At 39.0% G+C, this 15186-nt stretch overlaps 1 protein-coding gene across 1 annotated transcript in view; it reads left to right on the forward strand.

Annotated features, from left to right (window-relative positions):
- Positions 1-4210: 4210 nt before the first annotated feature.
- Positions 4211-15186, forward strand: part of col5a1 (procollagen, type V, alpha 1) — a 73401-nt gene continuing 62425 nt past the window's right edge. The window contains exon 1 of the mRNA XM_051411749.1: positions 4211-4642. Coding sequence (XP_051267709.1) covers positions 4543-4642 — 100 coding nt within the window. The 5' untranslated portion in view covers positions 4211-4542. The remainder of the gene's footprint in view (positions 4643-15186) is intronic.

Genomic DNA, 15186 nt, shown 5'->3' on the forward strand with positions numbered 1-15186 from the left:
TTTACGAGTTCTTGACAAATGAAATGCTTTGGTTTACAGGGAACCTGAGGAGGAAGAAGGCGTGCAGATGCAAGCTCCTGTCTGTGTACAGTCTTCTTTACAGTCTTGTCCATACAGATAAAATCTTTTGTGTGTTTTAAGATGCTACCAGCAAAATAAAACTGAAGAACTGAAGAAGTCCATTCAACATTTTAAAATGCAGGTAGAAACTAAGTTTTTGTAAGTTAAAACCTTTAAACTTAAAATAGTTATGACATCAACCAAGTTATGTTGTGTCCTGTTTGATTTTGTCTGGCCTTCTCTCGTGGCTTTTCCAAATTGGGTTCCACTGTTTTTGCACCAATTTGTATGTAAAATCTGTCCTTAGGTCTGACATCTTGGTTTAATAAATCAGGCGACACCATTAAAACTTAATATCTTAGCCAGTAAAGACCAAATTGGTTGCTAGGGAACTAGTCTGACTTTGTCTGTATGTACAAAGGCTTTCTACACAGCTATCTCTATATGAAACTGAGCCTTAGTATGCCTAATGTAAAAAATATATACTGATAGGGCAACGTGAAAATATTTAATTTCTATTATCTTTTTTCTTTTAAAGATATTTTGGGGATACATGTTTTATTTTTTTACTACAGGCCCCATATTTTGGGGATGTAAACAGGAAGTAGGCTATATGTTGCCATGGAGACAGTAGTTGTTTTTTGTTTTTTTTCAGCCTATATTTATATTTTGGCAAATTGGTGCCATAAAAATATCTCAAATTAGCTATTAGCAGGTCCTGCTTGCAATCTACCCAGAGATACAGACATCTTAAAAAACGTGATGATTCTCTGGCAATTTCTGGAATTAACGTTAGTAAATTATGAAGCAATTTACGGCATTTCGGGCGCTAAGGGTTTTAAAGAAGCTAGTTAGCTAATTGTATTAGCTGTCAGAGGCTCTCAGTATACACTAACTAACTTTTCCTACTGTTTTTAGAAGACCCCCATATACCTGTGCCTTTCAATTTGTATTAAACAGCATTTTAATGTCAAACATAACCCCATTTCTTTTACTTTTTTACTGTTTCGTAGCAAGCTCACGTGAGCTTTGTCAGTCGGTTGGTTGCTAGCTAGCTAACTAACTGTCTAAAATGGCAGTTGGGTGTAAATATGTATCTACAACTAATATGGGCTGCACGGATAGCTCACCTGGTGGAGCCGGCGCCCCATGTGCCGGGGCCGGGTCCCTGCTGCAGCGGCCCAGGGTTCGGAACCGACCGGTGTAAATCTCAACAAGTAAACACTTGAAACTAGGCTAAGTTTGACGTGCGTACAGCTTTTGCAACCGAATATTGAAATAACTGTCAAGCAAGAGTTTGGAATTTCTATTGCTTCTGTTTGAGTCTTGCTTTAACGGTGCAGAACAATAAAAAGAGATGGATTGAATTAGGTTGTCTCTGGCTTTCATATCTGACTTAACACACAGTTATGTGGATGTGGAAAATAGGACAAAGAAAGGGGACTGAAGAGCTCTGGAGAGGAAAACTCAAGCACTTAATCACAATTTATTTCTCTGTTTTCAGACTGTATATCTTTTTTTTTTCACTGGGACATACTTTGTGAGGGATTATTCTGTCTGAAAGTCTTCTAATGACGCATAAATGCAAAGGTCCATGTTTTTGGTTAGAAGACACTTTAAGGGAGCAAGTGTAGGTCTTGTACAGGAGCAGTTTGAGAGCCTGGAAATTAGTGTGGTGTAGGTGTAGAGCCACCCTAAATACAGGGCTCAGGCCATAATTTGAACCATATATCTGACCACGTAACCATTATATGGCTAAGTGGTCAGTTTAGAAAGGCTAGGGTATTCCTGATGTAGGCTAAATATCCTCTCCCCTTTGCAGGACAAGCTGTTCATGTGATACAAATCAAAAGAAAGTATATGGCAATCTGGGTTACATGAGGTAAAACTGCTGTGAAGGACAATGATAGGTGATTCCAGGTGTGAATGTGAATGTGAATATGTTGGATTGTTACATAAGGGCCTTTTGAAATGCCTGTATGAACCAGTCATGTTACAGATGCTCTACAGTTGGTGTTCTTTAACTGTATCTTCCAAATTATTTTAACAGATTTAATAAACTAACTAAACAGCGGGATATTAAAGTCCAGGTGAAACGTAAATCGGATCTGCTTCTGCACATTTACATATTTCCTGTAAAACAGGCAGCTAGGGAGTGACTTGTTGCGGTAGCTAATAGCTGTAACGGACCCATTAGTGTACTGGGAGCTACCAGTGAAATGCACATCAGGCCAGAACCAAATACAGCATCTGATGCCGACATAGCTTAAAGTTCAAGATTGATGGTTGAAATCGGTTAGTTCAGGTTTACGTAAGCACACGTCACATTTTGTTTTACAGGAAGATAAAACGATTGGATTTTGATATAAAAATACAAAGAAATTGAGTTTTTGTAAAGTTTTTTTTTACATACATTGTTAAATAGGTGTAGAATATGAGAATGAAGGTTTTTCATTTCACCAGGACTTTAAGGCTTGAAAATAATTAGCATGTTTTAGAGACTTTACAATGACTTGTGTGTATCCACATTCAAACTCATCTTTCACACACCTCACAAAGTGACATAGTGTCAGATGTGGCCACAACCACCATGCTGTTTGTTTACTGTGCTTAAAACCAGCTTTTACTGGGCAGTTAATGGAAGTCTGCCCCCTCACTGGAGCAGCCATGACAGCGTATAAAACACAGCTGCCATTTTTGACTGTTCTTGAGACAACAGCAGCGAGAACTTGTGCTTGAATATCACTGTTGCTTTGAAAAAAGTATTGGTCTTCACTATGTGGGTAATGCACTAGCAATACGCTGTCTGTGATTAGGACACATGTTGGTTGATAAACTTTCCAAAGCTTCCCTTAAATCTTTATTATAGAAAAAGCACAGTGCTTCACGCCATCTCCTTAAGGTACAAAAAAAGTCAATCTGGGCTTATATTTTACATTCTCTAACAAAATAGAAAAAAGTTATTATATGAATATATAATAATAAATAATATTCTGTAGGGAGTAGCAAGTTCTTGGGAGGCCACAATCACAGTTACAGTTTTCTGGATAAAATACATCCTGTTACACCTGATTTGTAATAAAAACTAATTTGGTCTTAGTATCCCTTTACTAAATAGACTGAGGATTCAAATATTCTATGCCAGCCAGTGTTCATGGCATCTACGCATATGTATGTTTGTACTGCTTCTGCATTCCCTTTATAAGGTATAGCTAAACGTTGGATGATAATACAGGCAATGAGTCATGTGTCTCATTTTAAGAGCAAAATGAAAAGTTAGTAATTTTTAAAAATATATTTTGATCATCAGCCTGCCAATGTGGAATTATCAACCAATCATTAACTTACAGGAGCCCCTAGAGCGGTACTCTGATGTGGGTTAACTCAAGTAAAGTCATTTTTATAACTAAAGCCCAAAATCAAAGGGCTCTGCAGCCTGTACAGCGCACAACGCCCTCTATCTTTAAATCCTCCTCTGATTAATTTCAACCATGTGAGCACAATATCAGCTAACAAATGAGTCAAAATACCAAAAACCAATTGACATGCAGTGAACTTTGGACTTTTCCCACTTTTTTATTTTATTTTTAAAATATATAAACCTAATAATACAGTTAAAGTAGGTTATTTCATTAAAAAAAAAAAAAAAAAAACTTACGAAGGAACAGTGAAATAGTGAAGCCGGTCTGATTGGCTGCAACAAATATGAAATAATTGAAATAACTTTTCAGAGTAGGTAATCAAAAAACTGTTCAATGGGATACTGGCTCAAACCTGGTGTGGACTATGGAGTGGAAGTGGTGCCCACCTGTTGATTCATCATGATTTGAATCTCTAATATTCAGAACAAAGTCGTGCATATGAAAATACCATGCCTTTTGTCCACGATTTGTCCCTGCAGCGGTTTTGTTTTTCCCGCTCTGACCTCCTCTGGAAATAGCGGACTCCATGTAAAAGAATTCCGAGCGCAGGAGTTGGAGGCGTGAAACTTTCCCTCAACTTTTCCTCCCACCCACGTCCAATAACAGGGTTGGCTCTAATGAATGGACTCCTCTGATTTGCCCAAGTCTCCTGTCCGCGCAGTGACTGACAGCCTGGGGGGAAAGACCTTTTTTTGTGTGTGTGTGTGTGTGTGTGTGTGCGCGTTGCCCCGTTGGACTTGAAGGGGGCTTTACGTGACGACTGAAGAGGGGGCCACACTTCTGAACGGAGGCGCAGCGGTGCAGGACAGTTCAGAAGAGCAGAGAGGAGAGGAGCTGTGCGGGAGAGACGGGTGTCCATCCGTCAACTAGCTGGAGGAACGCACACTAACAAACCCTTATGGCTGCTTGAGAAATAACGATACACCCCCCCTCCCCCTTTTTTCTCTTTCTCTGGGACTTTTGGCTTTTTAGTATTGTCCTGACCAGAAGTTGTTGCAAGTTTAATTAGTTGCTGCAGGTTGAAAAGTGAATCCACTTGCCGTGGACGTCTCTGGCGGTCATGGATACCCATATAAGATGGAAAGTTAAACGGAGGATAAGGGACGCCCAAATCACTTTAGCGGTGATTCTGCTTTTTGTCACATCGCAAGCAAGTTCAGGTAAGACGCAGCACTGAGATTTGTGGATACAGTTTGGAGCTGCGCTGAAAACTTTTTTTTTTTTTCTCTTTGGTTATAGTGGATCACTGCGATGTCCGCCCCCTCCTCCCAAACTCATCTTTATGCCTTTTACTGGTGCCCTTATGTGTTCAGCGTGGTCTGCCCGAAACTATGGGACTTATCAAAGTATCAAAAGACTGAAAGTTTTTGTGTTTTTTTTTTTTTGAGAGAGAGAGAGAGAGAGAGAGAAAGCGTTTTCTTTTGAGAAAAGGCTGATCTGGAACTGGCCACTTATTCTGTCTGTGATGTGGATATGGAGGAGCTGGTCTGCAAAAAAACATCCAATAGCTGAGAAATATAGACGTAGGCCTGAATGTATAATCTTAATGGCTTGTTGTGGCAAAGCATATATGCATAAGGTAATAAAAGAATATGTCGCTGAAGTGCAAATAAAATGCATTTTTCAGATGTCACTTAATGAATATTATGTTTTGCAGACTTATTTGTTTGCAGTCGTGACTTCGCTGTGCAGTTCGAGAAAGTTAAAATATCATTTTTCTATAGCTTTTTGTCTTTATTGTTTTTTTTTTTTTTTTTACTAATGAGAGAGGGATGAGCATAATTTTCATATGAGGGAGGGGCTGTAGCTAGTCTGAAGTGGCAGGGTGGAGCCGTCTCAAGGACTCAGACATCAGGACGCACAGTTTCTTGAAGCACAGGGCCCTTTGCTGAGGCTCAAAACCCCACACATTTCACTAATGTTACTCTATAAATGATCCTCATACATGTTTGTAACCTCAGCTCAGCTCAGAGCATTAAAGAAAAAAGAAGGTCTTAGAGTTTGTTATGTCAGTCAATCAGTTAAACCCAGTCCTTAGAAGAAGAAGTGATTATCATTAGACACTCTTGTGTGGCACTGTTGTGTCCCATGGGTGTTCAGAGGTCATGCAGTGCTGTGGCATTGCAGCTGGGGACTGGCCTACATGTATTATTAGCCCCTTAAGGCTGCCTGGCATGGTTGGTGGTCTGCTGTGAGGCTCTGACACAGGACTTTGAGGTGAACAGGTGGCTTCTTCTGTCTGCTTCATGGACACTTAGAAAGTGCCCAAAATTGTGCTGATGGTATGAATGTGATGTACTGCCTGACTGAGCCAGACGCTCGATTTAAAGCTCAGTCCAATGTAGACATTTTAAATGATCGTAATAAAAAACAGATGCCATTGAAGTGGTTTTACAAGCTCATATAGGCTATACTGTTAAACATATAAAGGAATTACTGCAGCCTGTTTATTTTCATGTTGCCTATAAACACTGGTTGTTAACTGAGCATAACTGTATAACAGTTGGACCCAGAACTGGTCATTTTTGATGGCAAAGGAGGAGTTGGACTTGAGTTTTGCTTGGTTGTTAGAGAGCATGGGACTGAATCCATTTTGATGCAGCAGGCTGGATTTAATCAGCTCTTAATAACTGACAGTCTTGTAAGTTCTCCTCAAGGGGGCTGGTACAATTCCTGAAACGTGACACTTGACACATGCCGAATGAGCAAGACTGATTGCTAGTAACATGCCAACAACATGGGAGTTTTATGTAAACCAATTATCTTGTTCTTCACGTGTGATATGTTTACTTTTATTCATAATTTTGCTAATTTAAGTTCAGTTGAGCATTAGGTGTAGTATCGGATTATCAATTTTTAGTCACACTAATGTTGGATTATGATAAAATATTACATTTTTGCATGCATCTTCCCCATTATCATAGACAAATGGGAATTACAGACAATTACCCAGTTGGTGAGCCGTAAAAAAGATTCATCTTCACCCACACCTGATGACCTTTTAGCCTCAAGGGGGACCTGGATGTAAATTCATCTGAAAGCTTGCCCAGGCCTGCCCAGACACAATATCACTGGTTATCTATCTACACAGAAGTGCTTGCATAAAAATGCAGGCCTTACAGAAATACTTATACGTGTTAGGCTAAACTGTAAAATCAAAAGGTTGATTTTCCCAGATTGTGAGATTTTTAACATTCCACTGAACTTCAAACAAAAGTAATTGGGCACCTGTAATGACACACAACTGACTGTAAATGGATGGATTGTTGAGGTCCAATAACTAGTTCAACAGTGTATTTGATTCCAGATGCTGAGATCTGCTCATTTCAGAGTGTAACAAATCATATATGAAATAATTCATATAATTTCTAATCATTTAACTAATTAGCATAATTTACCTATGTTTTTTAAATGTAAAAAGTTATATTTAGTTTGAGTTTATAAAGCAGAATAAAGTTTTTCACCACATGGAGGCAGCAGAACAAGCTGAAAGTTATTGTGGCTAATGTGTTAGGCTACCAGTTTACACATCCAGCTAACACAGAGCCACATTCATTTGCATTAGCATTCATTTGGAGTTGTGTTTCTGTCCACCTCAGGTGCAAGGTTTAATATTCCCTTTTCTTTTAGCTCTGCTTTGATCTTCACTGTGGAAAATATTTTTAGCTTGCTAAACGTTCCACTGTGCTAACGAGCTAAGTTGCTAACTTTGTCTGTGTGCTGTTTGGTGCTTTGCTGCCGACAAACAGTACAGCTGGTGTATAGCTTTTCCACTGAAAACCGCTGCCTGCGATTGGCAAGGACAGTGCCAGCCAACATAAAGAATAAAGATGCACGCTGTAAAACTTATCGGAAAGATGCTAAGTGCTCCCTAGGGCTGAGGCAAAACTGCAGCAATGTCACACATAGTCCTTTGTTAACATGAAAAAAAAATGAGTGTAGCTTTAAGTTTGTACCGGTGCACTGAACCTCAAACAGATAAGCCTGCAGTTAAATGTAGCTTAGCTTCTAAGCCTGTTAAATAGTTAGCCTGTTAGCCCGAAATTTTGTTATGGAATAACATTTAATAATATCATGAAATAGTATTTTAGCTACCGACAAACCTATTAGTAAAGAGAGAAAATACTGAGATATGCCTTTAGGTTTGCAGCATATTCTCAAAGTATAGCCTATAAATTGATTTTTCTTTGCACACTACCCAATTGTTTGAAGTCAGCCGCAATCTGAGGTCACAGAGGATCAGTGCACTGAATGTAAGTCAAGCTTTATTAGAAAGAGTGAGTGAAGTCATAGTCCACCGTTCTTAAGAAAGGGCATCCTGCCTTGGCATTAATGAGGTAACCTTCCTTTAAACTCATGTGAAAATTGGTAATAACAGAAGGTCTATAAGACATAGAGGTTAAGAATGAGAAGAGGGGTCAGAGTTCAAAGGTGAAGGTCGGGACTTTGGGATTGCCACTGCTGTCAGGTTTACAGTTTCACTGCCTGAAGGAAGGAATTCTTGCTGTTGAATCTTCACGGCTCCTTATTTCAGTAAATTTTCCTTTGAGTCTTGGAGGTCAAAGAGAAAGAGTGTGTGGTAGCCTAATATATTCTAGGTCAACGTGTAATGCTGTCAGAGTTCAATTTGGACTTTGTGCTCCTTAACTGTCTGACTAAATAACATTCATTCAAATGTAACAGAACTTCCTGACTTCCTAGTGTCGTTTTATTGATGAGCATACCTGCTGTAGACCAAATCCAGAGTTTTCTCCAAATGGTTTCCTTTGTGTTTCTGCTTAGTTTCGTCAATCAATCTTTCAGACACTTTTCACAAGTTTTTGAAAAAACCTGTTTAGACTCTTTTCACTGCGGTTTGTTATCATTAATTAACTAAAAGGCTTTTTGGATGAGAATGCCGGTAACACACATTCACACAGGACCAGAACCTACTTGTGCAGAGTACTTTAGTCATCAAAAATACTGAAATAACATTCTTTGAATACCTTGTGCAAATGAAAACAAGGATGGATTTTGGCCAAAACCACTGATGGTAATAGACTACAGTACTGAAAGGACTAATGGATATGCTAAGGAATCAAGAAATATGGTCATTATTTAAGAATTATGCTATATATTAGGCGCTGATGTTTGTTTTATCCTGATGTACATTTGAAAGGGATAAACAGAAGAAGGCCTCGCTGTTTCACTGAGCGCCTTCACATCTGGAATCGATAAGTTCCATTGTGCTGTCTGCTAAGCCCTCCAAAAAGCCAGAAAAAATGTCTTCCAGATGTTTTCTTCCCATTCGTGGTGGAACAGGGGACCATGAAAAAAAAAAAAAATACTGTTGCATTTTTCAAAAGAAAATACACCATTCTGTGCTGGTTTTAGAGAAAATTCCTAATCGAATAACATCTGCAGCCTTATAGCTGAGTTTGTAAAAATAATAGCAGTGTGCCTTGCGTTTCAGCCAGGTTTGCACATACACATCCAGGGTCATTAAAAGGTTCTTTTTGTTTAAGCAAGCCAACTTTATGATGGGTTAAAGGTCGAATACAGCTGGTCTGCAGCTGTTTTTCATTCACAGTCTCTTTATATCTGGACAACTCCTCTTCTAAAGGAATTTATATGGATAAGTCCATTTTTCCTTTTTGTCACTGTGCATAAAGTTCTAAATGAGGCCAATCAGAAAAGTGCATAGAAGTGATTGAATACATCCAGAATTGGTTAATGGGCTTTATTTGTAAATCTTATACAAAGCTAACAGCCAGTTGCCCTGAAGGATGCTAATAACTAAGGTAATTTGCATTTTGGCAGTTATACCCATTTATATGACTGGAGAAAAGGACAAAGATACAGTTGTACACTTATTTTTCATTTAGAACAGTTGGTTTTGTTGAAATCTGTCAAATTCAAACTTGGTGAGAGGCAGACACAGATGTGCCTTTGCGTTAGCACCATGGCAACCATGAGGCTTTTAGAGTCCAGAGACACTTGCATCACTCGCTTCTGTTATTAATCATCTTCCAGTCAGACAAGTAACTGTAGTTTTTTCGTGGGTGGGTTTAGTGGGTTGTTCTTGCTCACCTTTAAGTGGCAGTCCTGAGGTCGTGTCCAACTCAATCAGATAAGTGGCGGTGAGAAAAAATGGCTTCTTGTGTGTGCTTATTGCCCTGGCGCAGAGGAAGGAATCTGAGTTAGTTGGACTGGAGCGAAGCAGTGACCCTGCAATTGCTTGTGCCACTTCAGTCTGTAAATGCAGGCTTTGTGAAAAGGACTCTGTAAATCAGCTCTAATGCCTGATAACAACATGGGAGATAAAACAAAATATGCAGGACAAGCCTTTGACCCCGTGTCAGAGTTTAGGAGATCCTTTGTGCAGCACAAATAGTGCATTATTTGCCATATTCTAGACAGTATACTGTCTATTCCTTTCCAGACTAATCAAGGGGCAAATAATTGTTGCCGCTCAATGGTCCTCTGTACTAATGACACAGCGTGCTTGATTTGAAGCCAGATACAGACGGTTTTCTCTAAAGGTGTTGTGACTAAAGCTAGTTTCAGCTAAAAACACGTTGACAAAGATGGATCCTTTTAGTTCCAATTGTAACTGAAAGGGACAATGTGTTCTCTACTCCCTGACAGACGAAAGGGAACAAAATGGAGGCAGTGGTGTTTGAAATGTCAACACAAACACATCAATGATGTAAAAGTTGGATGTGCTACCTCATGATGCAACTCCCACTCCTGTATTTGATTTTTAACAGTATGCTTTGTTGCAGCATGTAGTGCATGGCAGAGTGAAAAGTTAAGTCTGGTCCAAGCTCACAAGCTGAGTATTCACTTCAGCTGGGAAACAGTGCTTTTCTCTGTAATAGGGTATTATAATCATTGAGCATGGAAAGCAATGTATGACTCATCCTTTCCAACCCCATTCCCCCTTCCCCAGCCCAAGCTTAGCCACAGCCTGGGCAGTAGAAATACTGAGAGTAAGCATTTCTTTCCTACTAGGGGAAATACAATGGTTTCTGGTCACTCCAGAAACTTCACTGCCGTCAGATGTATTCTATTTTTACTTTATTAGGTGATGAAATTAGTAAGAACTGGAATGAAAGGCGGCATTAAAGTAAAGACAAGTTTTTGCTCATTCAGCAGTTTTTTTCTTTTAATTAAGCCTCAGGCTTAATTAATTTGGTTTTGTTGCAACAAGGGACCACACTAGAGTTTGACCACAAACACTATATGCTGAAGCAAGCTGGAGCACATGTGTTAAGACAAATAAAGAAACCACTCAATACCAACGGAAATAAGAGTTTGAGCAACACTGTCTGGATTATGTTTTCTAACAGCATAATGAGGAAACATTGTTAATGTATCGCAATAGTCGCAGTTTTAGTAAAATGTTCACTGGAAACATATTTTTGGTCTCTATTCAATCACATCATATAAAGCATGATACAACTTAATTATGGTTATGTGTATGCACTCACGCTTGGTTAACTTTAGGGAAATCTGTGGTGTTGGATACATATTGAAAAACAGTGACTTGTAGCATGGGTCACAAGAAGTTTTTGAGTGTATTAACATGTAACCGAAACCACAATCTTCCCCTAACCTTTGCCAAAATGCTTGTGTTGCACAAACCTAACCAAATATGTGTCTCCGGTGGCGAAGTCCTGCACAAAAAAGCAAAAGAAATGTTGCCAGGGAACATAATCCAGTCAATAATTATGATTCCAAGGGCCAAACAAAGTTACTAGTACATAGTTAGTAGTAACTAGTAATTATGGTAAGTTAGTAGTAATTTCTAGGAGACAGGGTTGGTTTGTTAACTCTACATCTGTTTTGTTTTTTCAATTTCCAAAAACATCTCACTTACAGGACCAGTGTGTAGGATTTAGTGGCATCTAGTGGTGAAGTTGCAGATTGCTGCTAACTGAACACAGCTCGCGTCTGTGTGTGATGACCCGGGAATGAGAATGAGCTGAAATATGTGTAGGAGAAACTGTGGTGGCTGTGAAACTCTCTACAGCCAGTGCTGGGATACTGTAGTAAGCTTACAAAAAGAAAATGATTCTTATATTCAGGTGATTATACACTAATAAAAACATACCTACGAATAGTATATTCCATTTCTGCCAGTAGATCCTCCGAAATGTTACACACTGGACCTTTAACTTGGTTCATGAAGTCCGAAGCTGATTTGGTTTATTCATAGTTGATGACTCGGATGAAGTAGCCTGCTGTCAGTCAGGCAGTTTAGTCTCTCAGCAACTTCTGTTCACCCACTTGGTTTTTGTTGCTCAAATATGACACTAGTTAAAGTGTCAGCAGGAGATTGATGGTTGATTTGGCTGTCGCTGCAACTCAGGCAGATTATTTGGCACTACAGATGGCAAATTTTCCTCACCCCAGGCTGCAGTTACATTGTGTGCGTGTTATAACTATAACAAGAACAAAGATTGATAACCTAAACGTTCCTACTGATTTTCCATTTTCCTGTTTCGTCAGTCTTTCCACACCTCACTGAAACTGTGCCCATCTTCTCTCTTTGATTTCCTTTCCCTTTAGAAATTATTGAGACAATTGCTTGTGCATACTGAAATGTCTGGGTTAAATGTATTACTATGTATTACATAGTTCCTCACAAATTGTCAGGATTCGGTAATTGCCCTATTCTAATAAAACATTATTATTCTAAAAGCAGAAACGTAATTGGGAATTTCAATACTTTTAGTTATACATAAAAAATACAAAATCTTATGTAAATCGTTTTCAAAGTTGTGATTTCATCTACTCTTGTTGCTTCATGTTGATGTCCGTATATTGATTATGTTGACTGGGTAAAAACAGTTCTTTGCAAATGTTCATGGGTCATTCAGTTCACACTGATGATAATAAAACTCTTCTTTGTGAGAAAGCACTGTGCATTTGGATCCCTAGCCCATCATTAGTTAAGAGGCACGGCACCTGAATGAAGCGTTGAAATATGTGCCACTTTGGTTTGATAGGCCTTATCTTGTGTGTCAGTGCTGGATAGTCCTTAACAAAGGGAAAAGCTTCACTATTGTGCAGAATTTCGTATTTATTAGATTCAGTTTCATTGTTTTTTGTCAGTGTGTTGGTGCTGGAATAATGGTTATCTGTGAGACTGGGTGAGAGGAAATGGTTCTGTAATGTCAGTGCTGCAGGGCCCTCTTTTATCATAAATTTCTCAGCAGTCAGCTATCAAAACTATATCTGCTGCGGGAGAGACAGAATGAGGAAAAGGCTACAATTCAGTAAAAAGATAAAATAGGCAGAGAGAAATAAAGTTGCTAATGGAGGTTAGAAAATAAAACTGAATGAAGATAATGCCCAAGGAGACAATACTACAGAGGGTGGAATAAGAAGAAGAGATAAAAAGACAGGGACAACTGCCATCGCAAGCCTCAGAAGTACCATTCCTGTAGTTTCTTGCTGTAAAATGAGCATTCAGAGGTGCACTGTGGAATCTTGACTCAGTTTTTCCATCTTAGACTGTGGTGGATGGCAGACAGTGATTTATCTTCACTGCTGTGAGCTGCAGCACGGAGACAGTGAAGTAAACCATCTGGTATTCCCCCTGTTAAAGCAATAAGAGTCCGGCTGAAGCACAGAGATTCAGAGTGCACAAGAGAAGCTCTGGTCAGAAAAACTGTACATTCTCTGGATCATCTTTCAGGTCTTTGTGCTTGCGTTTTTGTGTGTGTGACACTATGTCTGGGGTGAATATGCAGGACTGTGTCTGCCGATTCTGGGTCTGGGACTATGCATGTGTTTCTGTCAGACCTGCTTGTCATTACTTGTGTTCAAAACCCACCTTGTTTGGTGTTATTAGAGGCGGAGGTTAATCTTTGAGTAGCCTGTCTCATGATGAGTTCATCATGGCCAGGGGAATGAAGACATTAGGTGTATAAACAAAAAGATCTCACGCTTCTCATTTCCTCTCTGCCTCTTCCTCCCCGCTGCTGCTTTCACGTGCAGCTCTCAGCCCAGGTCACTGGGTCATTGTCCTGAAAATTCTGGATTAAAGCTGGCTGATGAAATGAAACTTAACTGATGCTGGCATTTGAGGTCATTTGCAGATTTCATTTGGCTCATGCCAATGTGAACACTGTCCTCAGTTGCCTTTGAGACTTGTCACCTAAAAAAAACCCACCTTGTTTTAGTGGCCTACTTTCACCTGACTGGCTGGCATTCATAGTTCATCTTTGTTCAAAACAAAGCAGCTGACAACATGATGATTGCTACTGCTAATGCTAATACGAAAGCATAAAAGTTGTAACTTTTGTTGAACTGCATCCATTGTGGTCAAGACAAGTGGTAACAGAAAAGCCAAAGTAGACACGAGTTGTAAGTTTAAGGCCTCATTCCTGTCAGTTGCACAGCAATATCTATCTAAAGTTTGCAAACATTAACCAACGTTAGCCACCGTAAACTACTGTGCCATACCAAGGAAGGCTGTAGCAGCAAAACCCATGTGTGTATAGAGCTGAGAATGAGTGTGTTTTGTCTTATAAGTTGATTTTTAAGAGGAAGAATCTCCTCACCATCTTGAATCATATTCTTGGTGAGCCTTATTTGCATTAGAATTTTTTCTTTATACTTTTTTTCGATTTATTGTCAATTTGTGTGGTTATGCAGAGAATGTGGTTGTGCCTGCAGTCGTGGTCCTGCATGGATAATATTATTATCATTATTGTTATTGCTGTTATCATTCTTATCATCATCATAATTATTATTATTAGTCATTTTTCTATTACTATAGTTGTAATTATTACTATTATTGTTGGCTTCCCACCTAGAGTTAGGGTCTGCTCGAGGTTTGCTTAAGTTTTTCCTTGCCACTGTCGCCAAGTGCTTGCTCATGGTGGGAATTGTTGGGTTTCTGTAAATAATTTTATAAGGAGTAAGGTCTAGACTTGCTCTATAGAAAGAGTCCTGAGATAATTTCTGTTTTATTCGGTGGTATATTAATACAATTAAATTAATTTGTCATTATTAAATTATTAATATGATATTATTTTTTTATAGCACATTCACATTTACGCCATTCTAGCTATGCTTTTATGTATGTATACTGTGTGTTGTACAAGTTGGTGCAACTTGAACCTTGATTTGAGGTTTTATTTAATATTAACTGCAACTCAACACAACAGTGGTTTGGTAGGTTCAACTAAGCTACGGTGCAGAGGCGAGTGTGATTGCTTGCCAACTTGTTACCTGACATCACCTTCAGGTTGGTGCAGGCATTAGTTTACTTGTGTGTTGCATGTCTGCAGTAGCGTGTGTTTTCTCGCAGGATGTCCATGCAGTGTATGTAATGCGTTCAATCTAGCAAGTGTAATGCCTGCAGTATGATTCCCAGGTCTGGTCACATGAAACCCAGAAGCAACAACTTAAGGTCAATGTTGATGGAAGTATGTCTTAAGGTTTTTTTGTTATCATATTCTTAGACATGATATCTTGATGCTTTAGTATTTGCAGGAGATGTGTGAGATAAAATGTAATTCACGCATAGAGACCATATATTGAATGAGTGTCAGTATTGATGAGCCCTTGTGTCAGGATGTAGGTGGCTTACCATCTCAGCATAACAATTCTGAAATGAGCAAAACCTTTGCAACTACTGTGGCCAAATATGGGTTAATGATTCTTTTTGCATAACAGTAGAAGAAATAAAGAAGAGTCAGTTACACTG

The sequence above is a fragment of the Dicentrarchus labrax genome, unplaced genomic scaffold, assembly GCF_905237075.1.
Source record: "Dicentrarchus labrax unplaced genomic scaffold, dlabrax2021, whole genome shotgun sequence".
In the NCBI taxonomy this organism is placed as follows: domain Eukaryota; kingdom Metazoa; phylum Chordata; class Actinopteri; family Moronidae; genus Dicentrarchus; species Dicentrarchus labrax.